The sequence below is a fragment of the Mus caroli genome, chromosome 8, assembly GCF_900094665.2.
Source record: "Mus caroli chromosome 8, CAROLI_EIJ_v1.1, whole genome shotgun sequence".
Lineage (NCBI taxonomy): Eukaryota > Metazoa > Chordata > Mammalia > Rodentia > Muridae > Mus > Mus caroli.
In genome coordinates this window covers 63,643,491-63,670,899 of record NC_034577.1, presented here as the reverse complement: position 1 = coordinate 63,670,899, position 27,409 = coordinate 63,643,491, and the positions used below count along the sequence as shown (strand labels likewise).

The window sequence follows — 27,409 nt, the reverse complement described above, 5'->3', positions numbered from 1 at the left end:
TTCCAATTTGTTAAAAGTGATTTTTTCTTTTTGTTTTTTGGTTTTCTTTTTGTTTGTTTTTGTTTTTCGAGACAGGGTTTCTCTGTGTAGCCCTGGCTGTTCTGGAACTCACTCTGTAAACCAGGCTGGCCTCTAACTCAGAAATCCGCCTGCCTCTGCCTCCCGAGTGCTGGGATTAAGGGCGTGCGCCACCATGCCTGGCTAAAAGTGATCTTTTAAAAGGTGTTCTGGCAAGGACACGAGGAAAAGACCCAGGAAGCACTGTGGCAGCGCCACGGGCTGCACCAGCGTGAGAAAGGATACAGTCCCAGCTACACTGGGCTCACACTGTAGACCAGGCTGGCCTCAAACCCAGAGATCCGCCTGCCTCTGCCTCCCGAGTGCTGGATTGAAGGGGTGCAGCACCACCGCCCAGCCTAATTTTTATTTTGATTATATTTTCAGCAGCATATGCATATCTGAGTGAGGGTGAGGCCAGAAGCAGGAAGAGGGCATGGAATCCCCTGGCCCTGGAGTTGCAAGCAGTTGCAAAACACCTGATAAGGATTCTGGGAACAGACCACCGAGCCATCTCTATCTCTCCAGCCCCTCTGTTTACTTCTAAAGACAGTGTCTTGTAGGCCCTACTGTCTTCCAAGTGTCCACATTCCCATTGCCTCGCCCTCTGAATTGATGACAGTGATGGCAGGCTGTGTTATTGTGCCTGATTTGTTCAGATATATACACATTGAGAAGATGGCTCAGTGGATAAGAGCACCAGCATTTCTGTCTTGCAAAGGGTAGAGTTTCAGTTCTCAGCATCCACACAGTGGCTAATAACCATCTGTAACTCCAGTTCCAGGAGCCTAGAAGCCCTCCTATGACTTCTACAGATACCTGATGTGCACAGACATACATACATACATGTAGGCAACACACTCATACACCTAAAACAAATGATGATGATAATATTTTAATAAACAGGTACTAGAAGCTTGGTCCTCAGGGCGACAGGAAAATGCCTGTCTACACCATAGGTCCAGCTTCCAGGGTCAGGCACTCTGTGAATCAAGATCTCCATCCTTGGGCTTTGTGACCCTGCCTGAGTCCAAGCAAGACTCAGAGCTTCATCTCCTGCCATCTCCTCGGTTGCCCTCCCACAATTTCTGTTTTTAAAGACAGAGTCTCTAAAGGTAGCCCTAACTGGCCTAGAACTACCTATGGAGACCAAGTTGGGCCCCACTTCCCCATATTCACAGTTTGCCCGCCTCTATCTCCTGGGCTCTGCCTACTTCTCTGACTCTTCAAACACCGCCCCACCCATCCAAACGGCGGGGCAATTCACGCCCCTTCCCAAACACTTCTATTTCCAGGCCCCGACCCAAGACCACACCCCACCTGCGTTCTTTGCCCAACCAAACCCCGCCTCTCCTCCCCAACACGTGTCAGAACTAGAGCCCTCCTACATCTGCCTTGCAAGACTCCCTTTCTGGTCCCTTCACCCTGGGGACCCCACCTATCATCATCCACAGAACTCAGACCCCGATGTTGGGATGTCCCTGAGCCCCGTCCTCTTAAGTCCGCCCTTCAGGTGCCTTCTTAAGCTCCGCCTTAGCCACGCCCCTTCCCACTCATCAAACAGACCACGCCCCTCTTTACTTTTGCATGTTCAGCCCCGCCCCTCATCTCCGGGTTCACCGAGGGGCTAGGCTCCACCCTTCTGCAGGGGTGGAGCCCCCTCCGGCTCTCCTAGCATGACCCCTCCCAGGCTAACCCCACAAAACCCCAGTTCCCCCCTTCCCCAGCACACCTGGGGGAGGCGCCCTCGGCCGACGCGCAGTAAAAAAAACACTTTCTCCCAAGTTTTTGCACATTTTCCACGACCTATCTGGTACCAGCACTCGAGTCCCGGTGGCGTCCATACCCCAGGACTTCCGAACGCCTACTGCCGCCTCCCTCCATCCAAGGCCCGCGCCATGGGCCGTTCCTACGGAGGCCGGGTACTGGCCGCGATGACCCTACTGGGCATCCCGGCCGCGGTGCTGGTCGCGCTGGCTGCGCAGCTGCTGTTCCAGCTCCAGGCAGGGCGCGCGGAGCTGCGGGGCGTACGCACCGACGGGCTGCACCCGGAGCTGGACCCCGATGCCGGGCTACCTGAAGCTGCAGCTGGGGCATTGCTGCCGCTGGCGACCGCGCTGGCCGCGCTGGCACAGGTCCTCGGGCTTAGCTGCTTGCTGCTCGCCGCGCTCTGTGGTCACCTGGGCGCCGAGTTGGCACGCGGGCCGGGGCCGGGCAGGTAGGATACCACCGCCTCTACCTACAGAGAGGGAAACTGAGACTCCGAGAGCACACCGGTTTCTCGGGGTGATACTAACAGGGCCTCAGCGCGCCCCCTCCTTCCTGCACTGGTGCTTCCCGTGTATGGGGGCGGGGGACACATGTCAGTCATCAGAGCTGCACCCCAACCTCGAGGCTTCCCTCTCTGAAGCGGGGTTCAGGAAGGGCGGGACTGACAGTTGTGGATACGCAGCAAGCCACAAGACTCTGAGCTCGGTGGTGCAGGTGTAGGGACTCTACTTGGAACCGTGGGGATGCGATGCGACGAGATGCTCTCGTTGAGTCAACCACACCCTTGTCCCAACTTTGACCCTCCACTGTGTAAGGAGATCTGGTGCTGGTTGGGAATGGGTAGATTCAAGCAAATGAGTGGTGGGTGCGTGGATAGATGGGGGTAGGGGTACATGCGGTGATGTTACAGCTGGATGACTGGCTAGGTAGGAAGGCAGGTGGAGGGCTGAGACTCTAGGCTTTGGTTTCTGGTGTCACTGGGTCACTGTCCCCCTTCCTGCCCCCCACCCCCACCCCAGGTCGGACTGGTTTCTGTATGACTGCCGCCTCCTCAGGCACTCAGCGCTTGGCCTGTTCTGCTGTGGGGTCTCCGTCTACTTAGCAGGTAGTGTGTGATGGGGGGGCAGGGGACCTGGGGCAGGGTGCACACAGATCTCTGGACCAGTAGCCTGAGTTCAGGCAGTTGCCCCAACACTTTCTCTTGGATATGTTTCTCTTTCTCTGTGCCTTAGTTTCCCCATAATTGAAGAGTTCGGTGAGTAGATCATTATATATACAAGAGTTGGTGCTTAGAGTGAACAGAGGATTCTCTGCTAATGCTCATTATGTGTCATTGTTACTATTTATCTTGTAGGCCCAACTGGCCTGGGAGTTGCCTTGTAGCCAAGGCTGACATTGAACGTCTGAGCTTGCTTTCACCTCCCAAGCCTTGGGAGGAGAGGTGTATGTGGTGTCTGTGTGTGCAGTGCCTACAGAGGTCAGAGACTACAGGTTCCTTGGAAACTGCAGCAGCAGACAGTTCAGAATCATGAGGTGCTGGGAACCGATCTCATGTCCTCTGCAAGAGCAGCCAGTGCATTTAACCTCTGAGAGCCACATCCCAGTCCCCAAGCCGTCTTGTTTTGATTTTTGCTTTTGGTTATTTGCTTTTTTAGACAGGGTCTCATGTATCCGAGACTGGTTTCAAACATTCTATGTGGTCAAGGATGACTCTGAGCTCCTGGTCCTCATGCCTCCACAGCAGGGCAATGCCAGACACCATGATGCCCAGTTTATTAGGCACTGAGGCTGGAACTCAGCCCCTGTGCATGCCAGGCAAGTGCTCTATCCACTGAGCCACAGCCCAGTCCCTGGGAGGGTGTGGCTTTGATTTCACCATATTGTGGATGGAACCTGGGATCTAGGACACAGACAAGTGCTGACCCACTGAGCTGTGCCTCAGACAGAGAGCCAGAGAGATGGCTCGGCAGTTAAGAATACTTTCTGTTTCTCCGAAGAACTGGAGTTCAGTTCCCAGCACCCATGTCAGGCTGCTCACAGCCACCTAAAGTCCAGGAGACCTGACACCTTCTGGTCTCCATGGGCACCTGCACTTACACACCTGCACATACCAACCTGTATGCACACACCTGCACACTCACCTGCACTTACATACATTCATATGTGCACACACACAAACACACACAGGGGTAAAAATAAATCTTTAGAATAAGAAGGCCCATCTTTAAGGCTGACTCACAGTTTCTAGGACCCACCCTTCTGGAGAATCTGTCCCCAAGGTGTCCCCTGACCTCTACATGTGCACTGCGCCATGTTGTGTACATACAGTGAACAAATACAGTAAAAATGCAAAAAAAAAAGTAAGAGTAAAATTCCATCTGTACCCTTCCCAGGCTGTGTGGTTTTGGAGTGTCCTCTATTCACAATGTGTATGGGTGTCTTGTCTGCATGTCTGTCTGCATCACACCTGGTGCCTGAGCTCAGAAAAGTCAGTAGGTCTTTTGGAACCGGGGTTACAGGTGCTCATGAACCACTATGCAGTGCTGGGAACCAAACCCACATCCTCTGAATTGCTGAGCCATGTGCCTAGTCATTTTTTTGGGGGGGAGGGGCTGGGTTTTTGTTTGCTTATTTTATTTTTGAGATGGGTTCTTACCATATAGCCCTGACTGTTCCAAAACTCACTCTTTAGACCAGGGTGGTCTCAAACTCACAGAGGTCTGCCTGCCCCTGCCTCCCTGTGCTGGGATTAAAGGTGTGGGGCACCATGCCTCGATGGTTTCCTTATTTGGAAATAGACATGTTGGTGATGAAGCTTGGATAGAAGCATCCATGTGTTCTGGTCCAGGGTTCTCTGCTGTTACTCTGTGTTTGAAGGGATCTCCTCCCAAAGCTGGGAAAGCAGACATTTGTGGAGTAAGTGAGCCATTCCTTCCTCAGCACTGGCCATCTATGCCCTGCTGCTGTTCGAGATCGAGGCTGGCGCAGCAGCTGCATCCATCCTGGGTTCAGGTGCCCTCATCCTGGTGGCGATAATGACGCACACCCTGTTCCGGGCTGTTCAGGCCACTCGTCGGGGTCTCCGGGAGCTGTCCCCACCATCCTTTGAAGATGAGCCGGCCCGGACTTCAGAAGACTCCAAATCTGGTTGCAGAGCTCAGCCCCAGCAGGGTACCCATTGTCAGATCTTCTATAACCCCTCCAGAGAGCCTGGGGACCCCTCTGGGTCCATGGCTACTTGTATCACATCCACAGTCTTGGAGAGAGCCAGTGAGAGCAGTCTGCCTGCCTCTCACCTGCCCCAGACGTCACTGCCTAGCATGGGCTCCTGGGATGGGGTCACTCATGAGATGCATAGCATGCTGGGCCACAGGCCATTGGATATGAGAAAGGATGCCACACTTGTATGAGCTAGGAACCAGGGCAAGATGACAAGAAGACACAGAGATAGGTCCAGCTCAGCTACTGTAGCAATGAGCCTTCCTCTGAGTTTATGGAATCCTTGGCCTACATCACAGTTACCCCATGATACAAAACAGCTTCCAGTGCTCTGTGCTATATCCTTGCTAAAGAGATAAGCAAAGGCCAGATATGGGAGATTTTCCTAGAGGCCTTTAAAATCTCAAGACATTTTGCCCACATCTTATTGGACAGACAGTGACAAATAACCAGACCTTGATATTCAGGAGGCTGAGAAATGGAACCCATGGGGTCTTTTATAGGTGTGGGGGAAAGGTCGGCGTGTGTTCTGACTCTCAGTGGTTCTCTATCCGTTCTACAGATGAGGAAACGGAGACCCCAGTAGGGGCTGTGCCTCACCAAGGGTCCCATTTCTGAGCATCAGAGTCTGGACTTGCACCCAGGTCTCGTGGCCCCACTCCCATGTTCCTGGAAGAAGGCTCAAGTCTTAGACTTCAACTCCCCGGCATTCCCTGGGGAGATGCGGACATTTGAACCTTGACTGTGGAGCTCAGAGCAGCCTAAGCCCAGGAGCTTTCAGGGATGTCTGGAGTTTGGCTGTGGATCCAAGGCTGAGTGTGTCTCCTTGCTGTGTCTGTTTCCTTATCTGTAACATGCAGACAGGAAAAGGGACACAGGAAATACACACAATAGGCCCTCAATTTACATTAGCCATGTATCCTACTTGTATTGTTGCTGTGACCAAGACACTTAGGAAGCAAAGACTAACTGGCTCCCAGCTGCAGGCTGAACTCCCCTCAACTGTGTGTCTTAGTCAATTATTTCTGTCACAGAGATAAAACACCCTGACCACAGTCACTTAAGGGAGCAAGGGCCTATTCGATCTTGCAGTTCAAGGGTGTGGATCATCATGGCAGCAAAGGAACAGGAGATGGCAGGTCATGTGACCTCTTCAGTCAAGAGCAGAGAGGGGGATGAAAGCTGCCTCAGATCCCTGCAGTCCATGGGCTGGTGCTGCCACCTTTAGGGTAGGCTGTCCCACCTCACTGAAGCCAGCCTGGAAACTGCACCCTAACATGCCCAGAGGTGATCTCTAAAGTGAGTCTAGATCTGCTTGGGTTGACGATCAGTGTTAACCTGCTGTCGCTGGCACACATGTAGAAGCAGGAGTCTACCTCCTTAGGGAATGGAAGAGGCCCACTAGACTACAGAGATCTCCACTGCTCTCCAGATTTGCACAACTGCAGGAATAAACTCAGATGGTAGCTTTGTTGTGTGGCTTCATTGTTCTCTCTCTCTCTCCTCTCCTCCCCTCTCCCCCCCTTCTCCCTGCCCCCCCCCCCTGTTTGTCTCATGTAGCCCAACTGTTCTTGAATGTTCTGTGTAGCCAAAACCAGCTTGGACTGCTGTTGCCTCCCCTCCCATGCCCCAGAATTTTTGTAACTGCTATACCCTGGGCCTTCACCGGCCTCTCCCTCCTCTGGTCCCCTCTTCTCCTCTTGAGATCTTGAACTGAGCCCTGGAACTCACCCAAGGCTGTGTCAAGAGACTCTGAAGAGCTGTCAGAAGGCAAAGACAAAACCCACCCTCCCTTTGGGCACCACACTAGGAGCAGAACTGGGGAGCCAAGGAGGCTTTATCTCAGCCTCCATCTTGGGACTGTCCAGGCTCACGCCAGGTCAGAGCCAAGTCATCAGGCAAAACAGTTGATCAGGGTGTGGCAGAATGTGGCTCCACCCTCCAACAGCCACAACTGAGACACCCCCATCTCTCCTTGTTTGTTCTGATGAGGTTTTTTATGTAGCTCAGACTGCACTGGGACCAGCTATGAAGCTGAAGATAACTTCAATTCTGATCCTCTTGCCTCCACCTCTGGGTGCTGGTATGCCCACCATGCCTGGCTAAGTCACCCTCTATGCCTCTAACAGAGGCTCACCTCACAGAACCACCAGGGAGAGTCTGCAGCTAGTTGGCCAAGGAAGGAGGATCTCTGAAAGTTCTAGCTCAGGCTAGGCTACATAGTGAGACCCTGCCTGAACAAAGTAGCCTGTGTTGGCCAGGCATGGCAGTATAGATTTGTGATCGCAGGAGCAGGAGGATTGCTGTGTGTTCAGACTGGGGAGTATAAGCTATCACCCAGCCCTTGAGAGGCTGAGGCAGAGTCAGGCAGGAATTCAAGGTCACAGTTGGGTACATAGTGAGTTTGAGGATAGCCTGGGCTACATGAAACTTAAACAGAAAAAAAAAAAAGTAATGTAGACTGGCTACATAAGATAGGGACAGAGGACATCTTATTACTAAGATGTGGAAACAGTTTAAGCACTGCTTACTGTGGGCATGCAGTGGGCTTTATGATTCCCTACAGACTTGATGGTGTTGGCTATGCACTCTGTATGGACCCCTGGCTGTAGCCACACAGAGCTGTGTGTCCCAGGCAGGCCCTGTGGGACCCCAGCAGCAGCATAGAGAGTTCCCCCAGCAACCAGGATTGAAGGTTTGGGCCACTGTGTGTGGTTCGGGACAGACTGGTTTCTCCTGACTCAAGGGCAAGTACAGGTCACAGGAGGCCTCCGGTTACCCAAAGTGCTCTGAAAAGTGATCCCGGGTGGTTCCGGGGCAGCTGGGAAGGTGACCAGGGAGAACAAATGGTTTTTGCTTGGGAGTGAGATCAGATTTGGTGGCTGGCGCCACAGCAGCCAGGGTGGGGCTGGCAGCCCAGGTAAGGGCAAGCAGATGCCCAGTATCCAGGGTGGCTTAGTGGCACCTGAGTGTCCTTGCTGACCCACTTCAGAGCTTATCTGTCCAGCTTCAACACAGGATGAGAGTTTTCAACTGCAGGGCTATCTGGAAGGCGCATAATAAACACACACAGACAACTCTTTGGGAACAAGAGCGTAGGTAATTTTTTAAGGCTTAAAGTCCTCCCACCCCCCTACTTGAGGCTGTCTGGACTTTTCCTCTCTTTGGGTTGGGCGTTGTGCTTTCATTCACTCCCTCTCTCTCTCTCTCTCTCTCTCACACACACACACACACACACACACACACACACACACTTACTCTGTGTGTTCTTTTTCTTCTTCCACATACACACACTCTACACTCACTCTAACCTCACACACACTTCACACTCTGTCCTCCTACTGTCTCCTCACTCACTGCCCACACCACACACTCTACATTCACCTCATGTGCACCTCACTCTCTCACCTTTTTCTTGCCCCAGTATTTATTGTTACTCTAAAAGCAGGTAGAAAAAAAAAAGACATCATATAATTGTTACCAAATCAAACTCAAAAGAACGACCACATCCCACAAAGAATCAAGAACTATAATTGTTCCCCAAAGTCTCAAGCTCCCCCTATTCCCAGGCCTGCGACCAAAATAATAATAATAACTATAAACTTATCTCTGTTTAAACTTTAACTTTTGACTTATTATATTTTAGAGCTCAGAGCCCCAAGGCCAGCTACATGTATTTTCCTGTGAAGCTCTAATGATAAATGACATGGGCAAAGCTGCCAGGCAGTGGCCACGAAGAATCAAGTTAACCCTTAACTCAGTAGTTCCGCTAGCTTTCTGCTTGTCTGCATTGCACACAACGACTCTCCTGAGAATCCCAGTGTTTTGACTTAGTTTTACTAGTATAAGATTTTTATGTACTCTATACTTGCTTATCCAGGAACCTCTCTCAAATGTTGTGCAAAAGTTATTTCATAATTTTAATAGCTTTCTTGGGGTCCCAATGTTAGCTCTATTTCATTTTCTAATAATTTCAAACTTCCTTTGTAAGCCAAACATTAATCTGGAACTGCCATTCTGCAGTTATTACTGTGGTTCCAAGATGAGAGCACACAGCTTGTACCTGTAGGCCATTAGGACTGTGCTGTGCCGCTATGCTTTAATTTTTTATTGTTTAAGAATCATTATATCAGCCAGGTGTGGTGGCGCACGCCTTTAATCCCAGCACTCGGAAGGTAGAGGCAGGTGGATTTCTGAGTTCGAGGCCAGCCTGGTCTACAAAGTGAGTTCCAGGACAGTCAGGGCTACACAGAGAAACCCTGTCTCAAAAAAAAAAAAAAAAAAAAAAAACAAAACAAAACAAAAAACAAAACACCAAAAAGAAAAAAGAGAGAAAAAAGAATCATTATATCAAGGAACATCTAGTATTACACAATTCACCAGAGCAGAAGGGAGTAAGAAAGTCAGATATAATAGAATAATTATGCACACCAAAGCCAACTGAAAAGCACTCATGCACAAATAAAATCTATACAGCTGATGTCCAGGACTAAGGTTAGGAGAAATGGAAAGAACTTTTTACAAAGAGCTGCCTCCGGCTACTGAAATGTCTCCAACCAAGCCTGCTGAGACAGTCTCTGTTATGGTATGCTGTCCCCAGCACTTAGCTAGGCTCCTCTGACGTCCTCTTGACATAGTTCTGACCAGCCTGTGCTCACCTGGTACAAGCAGCTGCCATCTTCCTCAGAGTGGCTGTGACTACTCAAGAGGCCCCTCGAGGGCTGGAGAGGTGGCTCAGTGATTAAGAGCACCGACTGCTCTTCCAGACAGCCCCTGCTCCCTCCAACCATGGCTCAGTGGATAAGAGCACTGACTGCTGAAGGTCCTGAGTTCAAATCCCAGCAACCACATGGTGGCTCACAACCATCCGTAATGAGATCTGACGCCCTCTTCTGGTGCATCTGAAGACAGCTACAGTGTACTTAGATATAATAATAAATAAATCTTTAAAAAAAAAAAAAAGAGAGTGGCCCCTCGAGATGACCATTCCTCACAGCAGACCAGAGTGGGCAGGGTTACTGAACACCTGAGAGCGCTCCCTCCCAATGCTTCTCCCCTAATCCTACAGCTGTGCTCTGGAGGCAAGTGGGGGACACCCCCCTCCCCCGCGCGCTATGGAGCTGTTGGGGTCATCAGCCCCATCCAGTTACCATTTCCCAGTGTTGTGGCTGTGTTGGGGTCCTCCACACCCATTACCACAGCATCATGCTCTGGAAGTCCAGCGAATATACTGGCTCCCCAAGGCATACTCTGCTAGAATGTTTTGTTGTGGTATCCTAGCTGAGGGAGTCCTTCAAACACCTGCTGGAACTCTGGGCGATCCACCTGCCTCAGCCTCTTTAATTGGGTAAAACAGCACCCACCTTCCTGAAATATCTGCACGTGTTTGACAGAAGTTGTGAGTACTGAAGGAAACAATGTATCCGTCCCCAAACCTCCTGGCAGGCTTGTGGACATCTGTAACCTCCCTGAGGTGGACAGATTGGGCAGTCACTTTGTGAGCATGTGTCCTCCGTGGTATCTACACAGAGCAAACTTTCCCACTTGGGCTCTTTTTTCTTTATTCTTAAGATTACTTTATTTATTTGCTTTTTTTTTTTTTTCTTTTTTGGAGACAAGGTCTTTCTACAAAGCCCTGGGGGTCCTGGAACTATATAGATCAGACTATCCTTCAATACACATAACTATGTAGACTAGGCTATCCTTTAACTTACAGATCCACCTGTTTTGACTTACAAGAGCTGGGATTAAAGGTGTTTGCCACTACACCCAGCCTATCTTATTTTTGAGGCAGCCTCTCATGTAGCACAGGCTAGCCTACTGTTGTCAAGGAGGACACTGCACCTCTGATCCTCTTGTCTCCATCTCCTAAGTGTGTCTACCTTCCAGACGCTGGCCACTCAACAGCAGCCCTCCACCCTGCACTCTGTAGTTCTAAAGCTCAAAGACTCTGCAAAGGCCTCCAATGTCAGATAAAACCTAAGGGTTTATTTCCAAAGGTGCCTCAAGCTGGCAGAGCTCTGGCTACAAACACCAGAAAACATCAGACCCTCAGGTGCCTGCAAGCTTAGATCTCCCTTCAGCATGCTTCTCAACAGGCAGGCTGCCTCGGGAGTCTGTTAATCTTCAAATCAGACAGAGAAGCACTAAGCATAGTCTTTGTTCAGAAAAAGAGAAACAAAGGCAGAGGTAAGAAGAGATGTGGGCTGGAGGGATGGCTTGGCCATCAGGGCCACCTGCTGCTGTTCCCAAGCACCCACACCTAGTGGTGCACAGCCACCTGTGACACCAGCTACAGACCCAGTGACACCGCTGGCCCTCGAGGGCTCCTGCACACACGTGCATATAGATACACACACATACACATAAAGGTAAATCCCATGCTGGGCAGTGGTGGCCCACGCTTTTAATCCCAGCACTCAAGAGGCAGAGGCAGAGTTTTAGGCCAGCCTGGTGTACAGAGCAAGTTGCGGGACAAACAGAGCCACACAGAGAAATCCACTCTCAAAAAACAAACAAACAAATGTAATTCAAATAAAGCTCTAGGTGATAGGCAAGAGTGCACCGTCCTAGCCCCTCAGTGTAGGGGATGTGTCTTGCAATCAGGGTTTACAGATGTTCCTGCACACAGCCTGTGTGCACATCACTTGCAGCTCACAGCCCACCTCACAAGACTGTCAAGGATTCAGCTTGGATTTTTTTGTTGTTGTTGTTGTTTTTGAGACAGGGTTTCTCTGTGTAGCCCTGGCTGTCCTGGAACTCACTTTGTAGACCACGCTGGCCTCAAACTCAGAAATCCACCTGCCTCTGCCTCCCGAGTGCTGGGATTAAAGGCATGTGTCGCCACGCCCGGCTCAGCTTGGTTTTTAAGTACTGTCAGTCTCCAGGGCTTGTATATGAAGGGAGGATTCTTATTTCTGTAGGTGAACTCCATGTGTAAATTAAGATGTCTCTAAAGAGGGCTGGTGACATGGCTCAGCAGGGAAAGGTGCTTGCGGCCAAGCCTGACAATCTCAGTTCAAACCCCAGGACCCACATGGTGGAAGGTGTTGTATGGACCTATCTGGGGAGATGTTCCCCAGTTAGAGGAATCATCCACAGACGAAACAACAATACCAACTTGGTGAGCCACTGAGTTTTACTCAGGTTCCTTACAGGAGTAGAAATGACTCCAAGACAGCTCTATCTCCAAAAGATGAGCTCACCCAGCAGGGTGACAGCTCACAAAGCTGGGGACCTGGAGCTCACTCACTGTACAGCGGGTGACAGCAGCTCTCAGCAGTCTTTACTGCTTACACAAGCTTGGGGAAGCAAGCCCTGGTGCATCTAGCCAGGTTGGTACCTCTTCCCACAAATGAATAAAAGTTAATAAGCTTAGGTGGTCATCCTGGATGAGCTACATGAAACCAATTTTCAGAAAACTCCAAAATTTAAAAATTAAAATAAATAAATAAATAAATAAGGCTGAGGCCACAGCTCCGCTGGCCAGTGCATACCTGGCCGTCTCAGCTCAGAGCATGTGCCTAGCACATACACATTCTTAGTTTCCATGCCCAGCACCGCATAAACCAAGTGTGGCAGAGCATGCCTGCAACCCCAGGAGGACCAGGGCTTTAGGCTCACCCTAGGCTATGCAGTGGGTTTTCAGCCAGCCTGGGCTACTTGAGACCCAGTAAATAACATATAGGCCTTACATAGAACATGAGTTCCGTCCTCAGCTCCCATGACATGGGGACTCACCTGCAACTCCAGCTCTAGGAAATTCAATGCCTTCTTCCGGCCTCCAAGAGCACCAACATACTCGCACACACGCATGCACACACATGCATATGTATAATTAAAAATATATCTTAAAATAAAGAAAATAATATACTCCACACAGTGGGTCCCAGGTAGCATTTACTGCTGGTGCATATGTGGGCCTCTAGACACAGACTTCTGCGAGAGAAGGCCACTGCTCTGCCCAGGCCGCCCCTGCACCACCAGGCAAGAGATCCTTTGTGCAAGCAGTTGGACAGAGAGGCTGGGTGTCAATCAGCAGTATCTGCAAGGCAGGAGGCGGCCAGGTGGCACCTGGGGCTGGCCTATGAGACGCTGGGGGGCAGGCGTGCAGCTGCGGTCTTCTCCACCACGAAGCCATAGTTATACTGGGGAGCAGAGGAGGTGGGGCTAAAGGACGGCTTGGGGTCTGGGGGGCGTTGGGGAATGACTGAGGGGTGGAGGCAGACTAGGGCAAAGGGTGGGGTCCCAGCACCTCACATACCCTGCACCTACCTCCTTCTCAATGTCTGCCAGTGATTTGATCGTCAGGTCCCCAAAGGCAGACAAGTTCTAAAGGAGAGAAGTGAGAGTGTGAGGCCTGAGTGCCACTGAACTGTGGTGTGTGTACATGTGCACACACACACACACACACATACACACTCACCAAGGTCTGTCTATGATATCGTAGGATAACTCCCAGGAGTTGGTCTCTCCTGAGGTGTGGGACCCAGGAACTGAAATTAGGTCAAGCTCAGTGGTAAGTGCCTTTACTGGCTGAGACACCTCTTCAAACATGCCCCAACTTCCCAGATGGGCCTCAACTAGCCCAGGCTGGTCTCAAACTCATATGCGCTATAGACCCCCAGCTTCTGCCACCTGAGTACTGGATGTCCCGCGTGCACCACCATGCGTGCCCCTGATGCTCTCAGTTTTTACGACTGGCCCCACAGACGCTAGCCTGAGAGTCTAACCCCACTCCCCACACCCCTAATCTCAGACTCCTTGGCCTGTATCCATCTCCCAGTGATGTCATGGTCATTGCGCCCAGTCATACAGAAGCAGGAATGTCACAGCCCCTTGAACAGTGGCTGACTAGGGCCTCAGATCCCGGACAGTGCTGACTTACCAAGGGCCCACAGCTCTTGCCCTCAAATCTTGGGTGCAGGGTAAAGGGGACTCCGTCCATGGCTGCAATGAAAAAGCCCAGGGAGGCTGAGGAGGTGGAGCCCAGGACCTGTGGCCTCCCTCTGTGACCCTGACCACCCAGGGAGCATAGGCTGATCTCCATTAGAGCTGCCCTGACTGCTTCTAAGTGACCCCAAGATTGGGTCTGCTGGCTGTGGTTCCTCACAGGAGAACAGGGTGAGGTCACTGGACTCTCCCTCCTGCTGACTTCCAACCACTGTATGTCATTCTTCCTTACTCTCACCTAACCCACTCAAGTTCAGAGTGTAGAAAACCCCCTTTAGGGTACTCGTCTATGTAGCTGTGGGCTCCTCAGCCCTGTGGGATATTTTCTGGCACTGAGGCTGCTTCTGAGTCCTACACAATCCTGGAACTCACCCATGAACTGCAAACCCAAACCCTAGTTCCCTGAAGCGAGCTCTCACAGCCCTGGTCCGTTGGTGGTACCCAGCTGGTGACAAGTGTGTTAATGTCATGCATGAAAAGTGTCAAACAACACACCCTGGATTCTGCCCTGCGCACCTGCAGAGAGTAAGGTCTCAGTCTCCCGCTCTCAATAGCACCAAGGGGGGAAAATACAGTTTGGGTCCTGGAGAGACAGCTCAGCAGTTAAGAGCACTGGCTGCTCTTGCAGAGGACGTGGGTTCAGGTCCTATCACCCACACAGCAACTCACAAGCCTTTTCAACCCTAGTTCCAGGTGATCCAGCGCCCACTTCTGGCCTCCCAGGGTCATGCACACACATGATGCACAGACACACTTGCTGGCAAAACACCCACACATATAAAATAAAAAATAAATCTTAAAAACTGAATGCTTGGTAGGGCAGGCCAAGGAGAGGCCTCATCCCAGCCCCCTGTCTGCCCAGGACACAGTCCCAGTAACAACCCCAGAGAGTCCACTCTGTGCTCACCTGATATGCCATAGAGACTGGATGCCTCATAGATGGAGTCGGTCCTCCGTAGAGTGGAGGCCCGAGAGCCCAGTCTGGACAGGGTCCGCTCTGGGTAGCTTCCTTTGCTGGGGAGCAGGGGACAGTGACTTCAGTCAGGCCTGAAGTCTTCTTCCTGGCCCATCTGCCCATAGGGGTGCCTGAGCCTCACCTGGGCTCTTTGGGTGGGTCCAGTGAGAGGCCTCGCATGTCCTGGCTGAGCGTGCGGGGCTTGGGCACCGGCCTTGGGGCTTTGGATTTCTTGCACCAGATGGCAAAGCCACCAATGTCCCTGGAGTAAGGGGAGGAGAGCAGGGTATCTCTGGTGGCCACCGTTTGGGAGTGTTTCTCTTTCAGCAGCTCACCCTCAGGCTAATCAGCATACTGACCACAGGGCCCTCGAGATGCCATCCCCACATGCAGAGATGCAGGTAAAATCAGGATGCAACATGGCAGGGATAGAAGCTGGGATAGGATGCCCACCTACCCCACTCGCAGGTATCCAGGCACGGTCTTAGTCTTCCCACTCAGCTTCACATCACTCACAACCACGTCAGCTGTCCCCAGGGGCATCAGCTTCACACACATGCGTTTCTTCTTGGACACAGAGGCCTCTGGGAGTGGGGGCAGGGAGTGAGAGAGGGGAGTGTACCACCAGGATGGGAGCCCCGGAAGATACTTGCCTGTACTTTGTAGGGACAACACTGACAGGGACCACACCGGGGAGCTGGTTAAATTATAAATAGGAGATTCACTAACTTTTTTGGAATCAGTGAAAAAGATTGACATTTGACGGGGGGGGGGGACTGTGGAATCAACCGTGTAGTACCTATTTTAGTACCCCAACCTCACTTTCCCTGGTCCTATAACCCAAGGGGTCACAGAACAACTCTTTTAAAAAATCCAACCTACAGCTGTTGTGTGTGGTACATGAGGTCAAGAGGGCTATTTTTTTTTTTTTTTTCTGAGACAGGGTTTCTCTGTGTAGCCCTGGCTGTCCTGGAACTCACTTTGTAGACCAGGCTGGCCTCGAACTCAGAAATCCGCCTGTCTCTGCCTCCCAAGTGCTGGGATTAAAGGTGTGTGCCACCACTGCCCGGTGCTATTTTCTATTATGTGCATATATTTGTGTTTATCAGACAATCTCATGTAGCCCAGGCTGGCCTCAAGATGTAGCCGAGGATGATCCTGAATGCCCAATATTGCCTCAACCTCTTGACTCTGTTGGTGTGGTGCTGGTGATGGAGCCAGGCTTTATGCACACTGGGTAAGAACTCTGCTAACTCAGCTAATGCTCCAGCCCTGGCTTTTTTTTTTTTTTTTTTTTTTTTTTTTTTTTTTTTTTTGACAATATCTCATTCTGTAGCCAATGCTGCCCTGGAATTCATCACATAGCCCAAAGTGGCTCTGAATTGGAAGCAATTCTCCTGCCTCAGCCTCTCAAGTACTGGGATGAAGAACAGCAGTCTCCACACTTTGCAGATTACAAGGGACTGGTCACAACGGCTCAGTCCCATGAATCCATGAGACTGAAGCTCTGGCTAGCTGAGGCTACACATTGAGACCCTGTCCCCCCAAACCAATTAAACACTAAGTCAAGAGACAGCTGCAAAAGGAGGATAGGAGAATTTGTGAACGCCTCCTCTGTCTGCACACTGACCTGACCCTCTGCACGGCAGCCTGCCAGCGGTCACTAAAGACACCGAGAGAACCAAGCACCATCGGGGAGGCGGGCAGCTGGGTCAGGCAGGGGAGAAGGGAGAGGGGAGGCTGAGCTATGCAGAGAGCAGGGAAAGCCAGTTCCAGGTGGACTCGCAGTGCAAGAGCCTGGAAAGGAAAAGAGAATGGCCAGGAGGACTTACTCCACCACAGAAGCAGAGGACAAGCAGCAGGGACCAGTGGCAGTGAGGAAGGAGGGTAGGTATGCCAAAGACATCTGGGGTGGTTGTTGTTTGTTTAGGGGTGGGATTTCATGTAGTGGCAGGTATACCCCACTATGCTCAAATTCTTAGGAAGAGCTGAGGCAAGGTCTCATTCTGTAGCCCAGGCTGGATACAAAGCTGCCTCAGCCTGAATGCTAAGACAGGTACGTGTCAACTATTTAATTCTGGAGTAGTGGGTTGAGATAAAGGCCTCACTCTGTAGCCTAGGCTGGCCTTGAATTCGCCACCATCCTCCTGCTTCAGCTCCCGGAGTTCTATATTTACAGGTTGTGCCTCCCTGCTCAGCTAAGTCCTATTCCAAACATATACTAGCAGCCGTTCCCTGTGCCTGTCGCTCTCCCGTGCCCACGAATCTTACTGATATCCTGAGGGTCGTTGACTGCAGAGAAGCCTGACGGCAGTGGGCCCTTGTCCATCACGATCTGCATGTCCACTACCACATTGTCCTGAGGGTTCTGGGAGCACGAGAGGGGGCAGGTGGAAGGGGGCAGTCAGAGGGGAGGGGAAAGGTCAACGGTATGAGCAGTAAGGGTGGGAGAGAGTTGGAGAAGGGTCGAGGATGGCAGGGCGAGGGGCGGGGCAGACTCAGGCTCAGGCCACCCGTGCTCACCTCCGGGATGCCCAGAGTGCTCAGGCACAGGAAGTAGCCGGCTTTCTGCGCGAAGCCTCGGCCGAAGCTGGCCGTCCCGCCCTCCACGGTGCAGGTGATCTGCGGGTCGCACAGGTCATCGGACTTCGTCCCCTTCCTGGCCCGTCCCCGCAACCCTTGCGCGCTCCCACTTACCGCGCTGAAACCCGGCGGCGGCGGCGCCGAGGCCGACGACCAAACCAAGCCAGCAAGCGGCGCCGAGTCCGTCCCGGGATCCATCCTTCCTGGGAGCTCAGAAGGCAGCTACAGCCCTCGGAGGGACCGGAACCTCGGACTACAACTCCCAGAACACCTTTGAAAGTGCTCCGCAAAGCAGCTAGTACGCATGCGCAGGCACTGCTGACCAATCCAAAGTAACCGTGGAGACCCGCCCTCTGGACGCTTAAGATACGTTTGCGGAAAAAAGATTAGAACTCCCGCCCCTAAATCACTACCCAGTGTGAGGAGGGGGCGTTCACTTTCCGGACTTGACTACATTCCCCAGAATGCCGTGCGGCATCACCCTCTGACTCCTGCCTTTGCAAGGAAACTTAACTGGTCTGGAGAGGAGGCCTGGTAGATATAGCCTGTCATTTCAAGGACTTAAAGAGGCACATACCAGATGGTGAAAAAAACATACGAGATAGTTAGACTGATAACCAGTCTAATTAAGCCAATTAAAACTACACCAGTAGCGGGGCGTGGTGGCGCATGCCTTTAATCCCAACACTTGGGAGGCAGAGGTAGGCAGATTTCTGAGTTCAAGGCCAGCCTGGTCTACAGAGTGAGTTCCAGGACAGCCAAGGCTACACAGAGAAACCCTGTCTCGAAAACACCAAAAACAACAAACAAACAAACAAAAACCTACACGAGTCCTTTAATAGCCACAGGTAGAGTAGCCAGAGCTTAGGGGTACAGCATTTTTAAAAGCAAAACACTTAAGAACCACAATTGTATCAGTATCAGGGTCTTGGAGTAACCTTGTAACATCTGTCTGTTTTGCAGAGATTGCAGTATTTTCCAGACACAAGACAATTATTTATGATTTACACTTCCTGTACTTATTTTAGCTTACACAAACATTGTCGTTAATACATCTAGACATGGTCAGGGTCAAGGATAGCCCCCAGACTGTTGCCAAGACAGGTGTGGCTATTAGTGGGTGGGAGACTGAGAGTGTCTAGGCAGACACAAGTCAGTCAGAACAAGAAAGTGATGCCTTAATCACTTCAATAGGCACGAATTCGAGGTCTACCTGGGCTACAAGATACCCTGCTTTAAACAAACAGACAACAAGCAAACAAACCCCAACAAAACAAAAAAAATACTTTAAATATTAGCAAAAAGGAAATAAACCAAAAAAAGAAAAAAATAGAGTAGAAAGAAGAAGTTTGAAACACTTTCTGTTCTAGGATTTTGACCAAAGAAATCATTGTGGCTATGCAGCTGTTGACTTAAATAACAAATAATATCACCCTGAAGGCCAGTTCACTCACAAGCTAGGGGTTTCGTTTTTGTTCTAGTTATTTTTGTTTGTTTTGGTTGGTTGGTTTTTGAGGCAGGGTCTCTCAGGTAGCCCTGGATAGCCTAGAATTCACTATGTAGACTAGGCTAGCCTGCAACTCACAGAGATCTACCTGCCTCTGTAAGCTTTATGGTTTTTTTAGAGTGAGGGACCCTCTTTCTTATGGGCCTGCAGGTGAAATGTGGAGCTTCCACCCACGAGTACTACTTTAGCACTCCCCTCCAGGCTCTGACCCGCACCCTGGGGTATATTCTCATTTATGTATTTGTTACTATTTTTAAAATTTGTTTTGATTCTTTGTGAATCTCACATCATACACCCTAATCCTGAGGTTCTGAGTTTTGCCCAACCCCACAGTTGGGATGTGAAAATGTTTCTTGGGCAGGTGGAATGCAAAGATGCTAGACTGCGTTTGCCCTGAGCTGCTATCCGATGCTGGGCTCGAGGGAAGCAACAATACACCGCTCTGGGGGTGGGAAATCACAGTGTAGGATGTAGGAGGCCAAAGTTGGGTCCCCTGACTCCTGGGAATCCAGTCTCCTCTGGAATCGGCATGGAATCAGTAATGAAGGGGGCCCTTGATCTTTCGGGGAGGGAAGGCCAGGCCAGAGGTTCTCACACTGCTGGACACTCAGACACTATTGGAAGTCACAGAGGAGCAAAGAATAGAGCGTCCGGGTCCATGTTCCTGTGATGGAGAGCTCAGCTCATTGGCAAAAGTCCTTACCTTAGCAGCAGTTGTCTGGGAGCACAAGGAGTCCTTCTGTGGAAGACTTAGAAGACACAGCTCTGTAAACAAAGGCTTCTCCATTCTCTCCACTGTGGTTCTTGATGAAAGAGACAGTCCTTGGTTCCAAACTGTTTATTGAATGTTCATTATGGAAACTGTGTGCACAACACCACCAGAGATTAAATACCTTTTAATCCCAGCATTTAGGAGACAGAGCAGGAGGATGTATGAGTTCAAGGCTAGCCTGGTTTACAAAGTGAGTTCCAGGACAGTCAGGAAACCCTGCCTGGAAAACCCAAAAATGAATAAGTATAAAAAATAAGAATAAATTTTTTAAAAAAATATTTATTCTATCTGCATGTATACCTGCATGTCAGAAGAAGGCATCAGACCCCATTACAGATGGTTGTAAGCCAACAAGTGGTTGACTGGGAACTGAACTCAGGACCTCCAGAAGAGCAGTCAGTGCTCTTAACCACTGAGCCATCTCTCCAGCCCAAGAATAAATATTTTAAAAATACATAAGCAAGCAGGGTGTGGTGGTGCACACCTTTAATCCCAGCACTTTAGAGGCAGAAGAAGGTGGATCTCTTTGAGTTGAAGGCTACCCTGGTCTACATACCTGCCGAAGCTATATAATTAGACCTGTATCAAAAACAAGTCCAGATCCATTGAAGAAAAACAAATGTCCCTTCATCTTCAGTGTTAATGAAGAGACACAGGAAGCCTGCCTCTGCACTAAAGAAGTCAGCACCCCTTCCCTGCTCCTTCAGAGATGCCTCTGGCCTTTGGAGAGGGCAAACAAAGAGGGCCCAGCCTGGCACCACCAGAATATTGCAATTCCCCCTTTCCCCTTTCATGGTAGCACTCCCTGTGCCCTTCCCAGCCTTGAGCAGGCTGAACAGACCTTGCGTGTTTGCCACAATGCACCTTAAGGACCTAGGTGGAGTCATCTGCCTTGGTTGCACGTGCAATTTATAGAGGAATTTAGAATAGACTGCCCACTGACCTTGCTTTGCAGCATAATCCAGCTGAAACAAAGGATGGGTCTGTGGGCTCTCCCTATATAAATGCAGTGCTGAATTTTTTTTTTTTTTTGGTTTTTTGTTTTTTTGGTTTTTTGAGACAGGGTTTCTCTGTGTAGCCTTGGCTGTCCTGGAACTCACTTTGTAGACCAGGTTGGCCTCGAACTCAGAAATCCGCCTGCCTCTGCCTCCCAAGCGCTGGGATTAAAGGCGTGCGCAGTGCTGAATATTAAACTTGAAGCCTTGATCAGAACCTTGGCTTGGCTTCATTTGTCTCCCCCTCCCCCATCTCTTTTTAATTTCCAGCCCCCCTTTCAGGTAAACCCAGTTCATCCATGGCTACTGGATGTCTACATCTCCCTTTCCCCTGAAGAACCTCCCCAGGGGAGGGGCAGATGGCAGCCTTGGGAACAGACAAAAAGCAGCATACCCTACCCTCCATGTCACAGAGACTCACACTCCCTTTGATTAATAGCCAATGCTTCTCTGGTGCAGATGGCTCCTGCCCTTGAAGGGAGCAGGGACCAATATCCTTGAAGTGACAAAAGCCCACTCTTGGACTATGGGAAAGAGGCAGTTAAGTGTTCCCAGACAGCCGTGACCAGTTTGTAAAATGCACTAGCTTCTGAAAGTGTATTTTTCCTGTTTTTCCTGTTTTCTTTTTACTTTTCCCAGCTCAGGAAAGTCCCTTTCCAGCTGCACGGTTCCACCCGACTGATGTAATCAGGTTTGAAGGATGGCACTTCCTTATCACCTCCCCAGTCATGTAATCCCAAAGTTCGAGGATCCCAGTTTATACATGTGCATATATATATATTCCAAGCCCCAGGCCGAGAGCATCTAACTCCTAACCTTTGGAGCAGGGAAGGCTTTGCAATCATATAATAATAAAGATTCTCTTTGTTCTTGCATCAAACTCGAAATTCCTGACGTTGTTCTGGGGTTCCTGAGAACTGGGCATAACATTGGCATTTCATCTAGGCTCCGCCCCACAGTTACCTGGCAACAGCCAGGTGTGCCTGACTCACTATAAAAGGGACTGCTTGCCTCTTCCTCTCTTCTCTCCTCTTCTAGATCTTTCTCCCTTACCCTCTTCCTCCTCTCTCCCCATTCCCCTCCCACCTCTCTCTCTACCTGTTCACGGCTAGCCTCTACTCCTCTACTCTCTCTCTCTCTCTCTGCCTTTCTCTGTCTCTACTATGCCCTCAACTCCCCTCCCCATATCCTAAATAAACTCTATTCTATACTATACATACCATTGTGTGACTGGTACCTTGGGGGTGGGTGAGAAGGGATGCCTCAGCCTGGGCCTGCAGAAGCACCCTTTTCCCCCACACCATACCACACCCCCATCAAACATATCCCTGGCTTTTTTTCTTTTTATAAAGCACAACACTGAGTCCTCCTATGCAAACTGGTCTTCACAAGGACAGAAAGCGTAATCTCTCCATATACTAGTGCTGACTTTGGCCACACAGTTTCAGACCTGAAGAGAACCCTTGTGAATGTGGTCTGCCCTGTGTGTCCTCAGTAAAGACTCCACAAAGTCACCCAGGGCCCCAAAACCTGATCATTTCCTCCACCATAAAACCAGGCGTTCAACTGAAGCTTGGTGGTGCACACCTATCGACCATCTTTTAGGAAGGTGAGGCAGGAGCATTGACACAATTTCCAGGGAAGCGTGGGCTACATAGATAGCTGGCAGGAATGAGGAAGAAAGTGCCATGGCAAAAGCAGACACATGCTGATATTGTCAGTCTCCCCAGGGATTTAGAGTCACCTGAACATTGCTAGCCTATAATTCTGACCACCTATTTTTGAGCCTCAAACGACAGGTCACTTCAAAGAGCCAGGGTCATAGGAGGTGCATGCTGGGAAATGATCACAAATGCCTACCTAGCCTGTGTGTCACCTAGTTGGCCGGAGAGCCACACTATGGCCACTGCTGGGGTACAGCTGGCTTGAAGCAAAACTGTGGCTACTGCTGGGTCATAGTCTGCCTACAAGGCTGAAAAGATGGTTGCTCCCATAAATAAGTTTTGGCGGGTCTCAAGGGTCACAGCCCCTCATTGCAGGGCAACTAAATAAGTCCTTTTGAGAAGTGGTGGAAGATTACTGCCCCTCTTACTCCTTGGAGGCTGGTCAGCCATAAAGGGGGCTTCCAGGTAGAGGGGAGCTGGTCAGATGCTTCAGGTACCCCATCAAGCCTTCTGGGAGCCCCTACCTGGGCTCCACAAGGTAACAAATATTTGGAAATGACCCACCGAGTCAAATTTGGGTTGCAATCAGGGCATGACTGAAAAATCTTCTGGAAAGGTGTGCAACCCTCTTCCGGAACTGCCAGTCTGTCGACTGCAGTCATGCCAGACAGGAAGTCCCGTCCAAGCCCCACAGATGGACCTCTTTCCCAGTGTCCCTTCTGGGCTTTGGTTTTGGTTTGGGAGGTATATAATTTAGGCAGGGTCTCGTGCAGCCCCTCCCCCCTCCCAGTTGTCCTTGATTTCCTATCCTTCTATCTCTGCCTCCTGAGTGCTGGAATGGCAGGTGTGCTCCACTACTCCAGAATCCTCCCTGGCTCCGCTGAATGTCCTGAATGGTACCCACCATCTTTCCTCAAAACACTATGCTAACTCCAGGTCATGCTTCATGTCACTTTTGCCCACAGCCAGTGGGCAAAGCCTCTCTGAGTGCCTGGTGCTCACTGAAACACTCCTTTTTTGCCCCGTTCACAGAGAGCTTGCTGTCCCTGGGTGGCAGGCAGGTTTTCCCCGCCAGGTTGCTCCTGATGCTAGGACAAGAGCTGGGAGGCACACTTTGCTACCTGGCCAGGCTTGGTTTCCTGCCCGCTGCTCTGTAGCCACTATTCACTGATTCTCAATAGCTCCCACGATCCTTTCGTGAATCAATGGGATACAAAAGTCACCATGGAGACCCCTGACTTCAAACCTTGGCCTTTGGTCTTCAGTCCACAACTGAACCTTGAAGTCTTAGTTCCCCTTTTAGGAGGCCAAACCGACAACCGCTATGGACAGCCACTGTTAAGGCGAGTCCCAAGCCCACAGGCACCAGGCACCAGGTGGCTGGCCAGCGAAGGCCAAGAATTTGAGTTGAGTTCCAGAAGTTTCTCTTGCTTCCAGGGGCATTCCACAGCAGCTTCCCCTTCCAAGGCCGAGAGAAATCCTCCTCTTTCCAGGAAAATGAAACTGAAAGGCTGTAGTTTCTCCACTAGCAGTTTGCAACCCGGCGCCTCTAGAATTGCGTTGGACTCTGAAAGTTGCTATTTGCTAGAAGCAGCGGTGGTGGGGCGGGGTTATGCTAATGAGGGCGTGGCCTGGAAAGGGTGCCTGAGCCCTCTGAAGCTCTAGGATCGACGGACCACATGGCACCCTCTTTCTATCACTATCTGCCCGTGCCCATGGATGAGATGGGGGAGAAGCAAGGATGGGGCAGCCGCTGGCAGTGGCTGGGGGCCGCGATCTTGATGGTCCTGTTCGGGGTTACCTTAGTCATCCTGACAATCTACTTCGCCGTCATAGCGAACAGCGAGGCCTGTAGGGACGGGCTGCGAGCGCAGGAAGAGTGCCGTAACACCACGCACCTGTTGCAGCGCCAGCTCACCCGCACCCAGGACAGTCTGCTGCAGGCTGAGACGCAGGCAAACTCCTGCAATCTGACCGTGGTAAGCCTGGAATCCGTCCCCTCCAGTGCCCCAAATGACTCAGGAGAGGCTTTGGAACAGCCAAGCAAGTCCCCCACCCCCACCTCGAAGGCCAGCTACTAAAGACTGTGAAATCCTGGGAGACCTTAGAACTCCCTACAGCTCTGCAATCAGGGGCCTCAGGATCCTCCCTTCCTTTGGTGACTCTCCAAACTTTGTGTAGAGTGCTTGAGTTGGAGAGCTCGAAACTGACTTAGGGACCAGCATTTGGCTTCACTGGGATATCACTCAGCCCTGATTGAATTTTTTGAAACAGGGTCTCCTAAATAGCTCCGGCTGTCCTAAAAGTCACTCTGTAGACCAGGCTGGCCTCAAATGCTGCCTTTCAAGTGTTGGTATTAAAAACATGAGCCACCACACCTAGCAAATTATTGAAACTTTTAATATGTCTCTGAGAGACCTTGTCTGGGAAGCCCGGTTCTGTTGTGTGTTTGTGTAGGAGAATATCTGGAACTTTCTACTAGGGGTTAACTATGAAGAGTTTTCAAACTCCCATGTGGGCACTTAAAATTGCCGTTTTGGAGATTACACCTTGGTAGGACTGGGTGGATACGGAGAGTGTTGGAGGGGAACCTGAAAGGGGCTTTGCTTGAGTAGAAGGTCTCAGATGTCTTTGCCTGGAAGTTTTCTAGGGGCCAGGACAACAGCCAACCCATGTTTGTGATGCTTTTCTGACTCAGGTGACCCTTCAGGATTCCCTGGAGAAGAAGGTGTCTCAAGCCCTGGAGCAGCAGGCCCGCATCAAGGAGCTTGAGAGTGAGAGAGGGGGGGGGGGGGGGGGGGGGGGGGGGGGCGGGAGGGGGGGGGAGAGAGAGGGGGGGAGGGGGAGGGGTAGGTCCAGTGGAGCTGGGAGGAAGTAGCTTAGGCCTCCAGGTTGGGACTTGGGGAGAGGTGCTGACCCACATGAAGGGGTGTCAGGGTCATGAGCCCACTGCTTGGAAGTTTGGTTTCTTCCCAGAGACAGACAGAGTGCCAGGGATGAAGGAATAAAGCTTGGGGAGTGGAAGTAGGGGTTTATGTCAGCAAAGAGCAGAGGGTGAGTAGGAAGAACCGTTGTCAGGAGGGTGGAGGCCACAGATCTGCTGGGTTTCCCAAGTGTTCTCTAAGCTGGTGCTTCAGCAGCCCTGTAGAAGGCCTTAGGCTGGCCTTCCTTTGATTCCTTTCTCCTTATTACCCCACCCCCACTCCCTCTGCCTGACCACACTGGCTGCTGTGTGGCCTTGGTGGTTAGATGCATCCCAGGTGTTCCCTTGGGGTGCTCTGGCTGTCCCCGCCCTCTCCCCCTGCTGGCTGCTCCCGTAGAGGCAGTATACCGACCAGCCCTCTGCTTGTGTCATCGCAGATGAAGTCACGAAGCTGAACCAGGAGCTGGAGAATCTGAGGTTAGAGACAGCTCTCCCTGCCCACCGCCACCCGCTCCCCTCCACACTGCACTTCCTTCAAAACCCAGGCTCCGCTTGGCTCACACAATCTACAGCTCCGGTGTGAGCTGTGAAGAAGGCCTAATCAGGAAAGCTTACACCACCACTGGGAGGTGTTGAGGACCTGAGGCTGAATACCCAGCACCCACTTACAAATTGGCTGGAATTATATGATTGGAGCTCCATTCTGGAGAACAGACAGAAATATCCTGAAGCTCACTGCCCAGCCTGGTTAGCCCAAACAGTGAGCTTCATGTTCAGGGAGCAACGCTGAACATCTCTGGCCTACACATGCACCTACACAAATGAACACATAACAGCTTGTACACACAACACCCCTACACACACACACACACACACACACACACAAAGAAAGCCCATCATGTGTCTGAGTGAAGAGTTTCAGAGGGCCGGGCGGTGGTAGCACACGAACGCCTTTAATCCCGGCACTTGGGAGGCAGAGGCAGGGGGATCTCTGAGTTTGAGGCCTTCTTGGCCTACAAAGCGAGTTCCAGGACGGCCAGAGCTGTCAGACAGACAGAGAGACCCTGTCTAGAAAAACAACAGCAGCAGCAACAGAAAGAATACAAATCCGAGCAGGCAGAGGAGGTGACTCAGTGCCCGGAGCACTTGCAGACAAGCCCGACAGCTGGAGTTTGATCCCCAGAACCGACGTGCATACCTCTGACTCCATCCACAGGCCACACACCACACAAAGTAAAATAATATTTAAAAAGAATAAAAAGCAAAGCAAAGAAAACATGAATTTCAAAGACTAATAATAGGGCTAGGGACCTGGTAGGACTCCTGCATAGAATACTCAGAGAGGGGCTAGGGCATGGCTCAGGGGTGGAGTTCATGTCTAGAATCCCCCAGTTTCATCCCAGCCCAGGAACATATAAAAAGGAAGCAGACCAGCTAGACTCAGGTGACCTCTGCCACTCTCTCCACCCAGGATCCAAAAGGAGACTTCTAGCACAGTGCAGGTGAACTCTGGCAGCTCCATGGTGGTCTCCAGCCTACTGGTGCTCAAAGTGTCACTGTTCCTGCTCTTTTGAGGACTCAGTAGTTGACAGGTGAGGGACCCAGTCCAGGGGAACTTGTGAGGACCCCAGACCCACAGGGGCAGGGGGGTTAGGGATGGGGTGAAGAGACTATGCATATGGGATATACTTGGGCCCAGAGTGGCCCAGCTCAGGGAGGAGGCATGGCCTGAGGTGGCGGGAGCAGGGTGGCAGTTAACCTTTGAACCTTCCCTTTTTCCTAGGTCACAGTTGTTTGAAGTCACTGTGGGTCATAGTGACTCTGGAGAGGTCCTGGCAGCCCAGGTGTTCCCTTGGGGTGCTCTGGCTGTCCCTGCCCTCTCCCCCTGCTGGCTGCTTTAGGACTGGGGAGTGGGGAGGGAGTTCTGCTTTATTGCTTTTGCAGTTATTGGGGAGGGGTCACATATTTCTGGTGTCTTTGATGCTGGAAAAATAAAGTAATTTGGAAAGAAA

General features: G+C 51.0%; 3 protein-coding genes across 4 annotated transcripts; 2 read left to right on the top strand and 1 right to left on the bottom strand.

Annotated features, from left to right (window-relative positions):
• Positions 1-1,899: 1,899 nt before the first annotated feature.
• Tmem221 (transmembrane protein 221) lies at positions 1,900-6,512 on the top strand. Of its 2 annotated transcripts, XM_021171065.1 has the most exons (4): positions 1,900-2,275; positions 2,847-2,932; positions 4,768-4,998; positions 5,609-6,512. In XM_021171065.1, exons 1-4 carry the CDS (start codon positions 1,956-1,958, stop codon positions 5,662-5,664), a joined length of 693 nt encoding a protein of 230 aa, XP_021026724.1. In that variant the 5' UTR covers positions 1,900-1,955; the 3' UTR covers positions 5,665-6,512. The 2 variants fall into 2 exon arrangements, with proteins under 2 accessions (XP_021026724.1, XP_021026723.1); XM_021171064.1 differs by lacking the exon at positions 5,609-6,512 and having other exon boundaries at positions 1,956-2,275; positions 4,768-5,237.
• Positions 6,513-12,927: 6,415 nt separating this feature from the next.
• Mvb12a (multivesicular body subunit 12A) lies at positions 12,928-17,808 on the bottom strand. Its single transcript, XM_021169946.2, has 9 exons — positions 17,651-17,808; positions 17,477-17,575; positions 17,225-17,321; positions 15,411-15,537; positions 15,096-15,215; positions 14,906-15,012; positions 13,934-13,995; positions 13,321-13,377; positions 12,928-13,193 (listed from the first exon to the last, which is right to left on the bottom strand). The coding sequence occupies exons 1-9, from the start codon at positions 17,732-17,734 to the stop codon at positions 13,131-13,133; spliced, it is 816 nt and encodes a 271-aa protein (XP_021025605.1). The 5' UTR covers positions 17,735-17,808; the 3' UTR covers positions 12,928-13,130.
• A 6,273-nt stretch (positions 17,809-24,081) lies between these two features.
• Positions 24,082-27,409, top strand: Bst2 (bone marrow stromal cell antigen 2). Its single transcript, XM_021170338.1, has 5 exons — positions 24,082-24,453; positions 25,173-25,248; positions 25,835-25,874; positions 26,869-26,989; positions 27,181-27,409. The coding sequence occupies exons 1-4, from the start codon at positions 24,154-24,156 to the stop codon at positions 26,969-26,971; spliced, it is 519 nt and encodes a 172-aa protein (XP_021025997.1). The 5' UTR covers positions 24,082-24,153; the 3' UTR covers positions 26,972-26,989; positions 27,181-27,409.

Coding starts and splice junctions, on each gene's coding strand:
- Tmem221 (XM_021171064.1), top strand. CDS start 1,956: ATGGGCCGTTCCTACGGAGGCCGGGTACTGGCCGCGATGACCCTACTG. Junction 2,276..2,846: donor CGCGGGCCGGGGCCGGGCAG/GTAGGATACCAC, acceptor CCCCCACCCCAG/GTCGGACTGGTTTCTGTATG. Junction 2,933..4,767: donor GGTCTCCGTCTACTTAGCAG/GTAGTGTGTGAT, acceptor TTCCTTCCTCAG/CACTGGCCATCTATGCCCTG.
- Mvb12a (XM_021169946.2), bottom strand. CDS start 17,734: ATGGATCCCGGGACGGACTCGGCGCCGCTTGCTGGCTTGGTTTGGTCG. Junction 17,322..17,476: donor GCACTCTGGGCATCCCGGAG/GTGAGCACGGGT, acceptor TCGTGCTCCCAG/AACCCTCAGGACAATGTGGT. Junction 15,216..15,410: donor CCTGGATACCTGCGAGTGGG/GTAGGTGGGCAT, acceptor CCCTTACTCCAG/GGACATTGGTGGCTTTGCCA.
- Bst2 (XM_021170338.1), top strand. CDS start 24,154: ATGGCACCCTCTTTCTATCACTATCTGCCCGTGCCCATGGATGAGATG. Junction 25,249..25,834: donor CCGCATCAAGGAGCTTGAGA/GTGAGAGAGGGG, acceptor GTGTCATCGCAG/ATGAAGTCACGAAGCTGAAC. Junction 25,875..26,868: donor CAGGAGCTGGAGAATCTGAG/GTTAGAGACAGC, acceptor CTCTCCACCCAG/GATCCAAAAGGAGACTTCTA.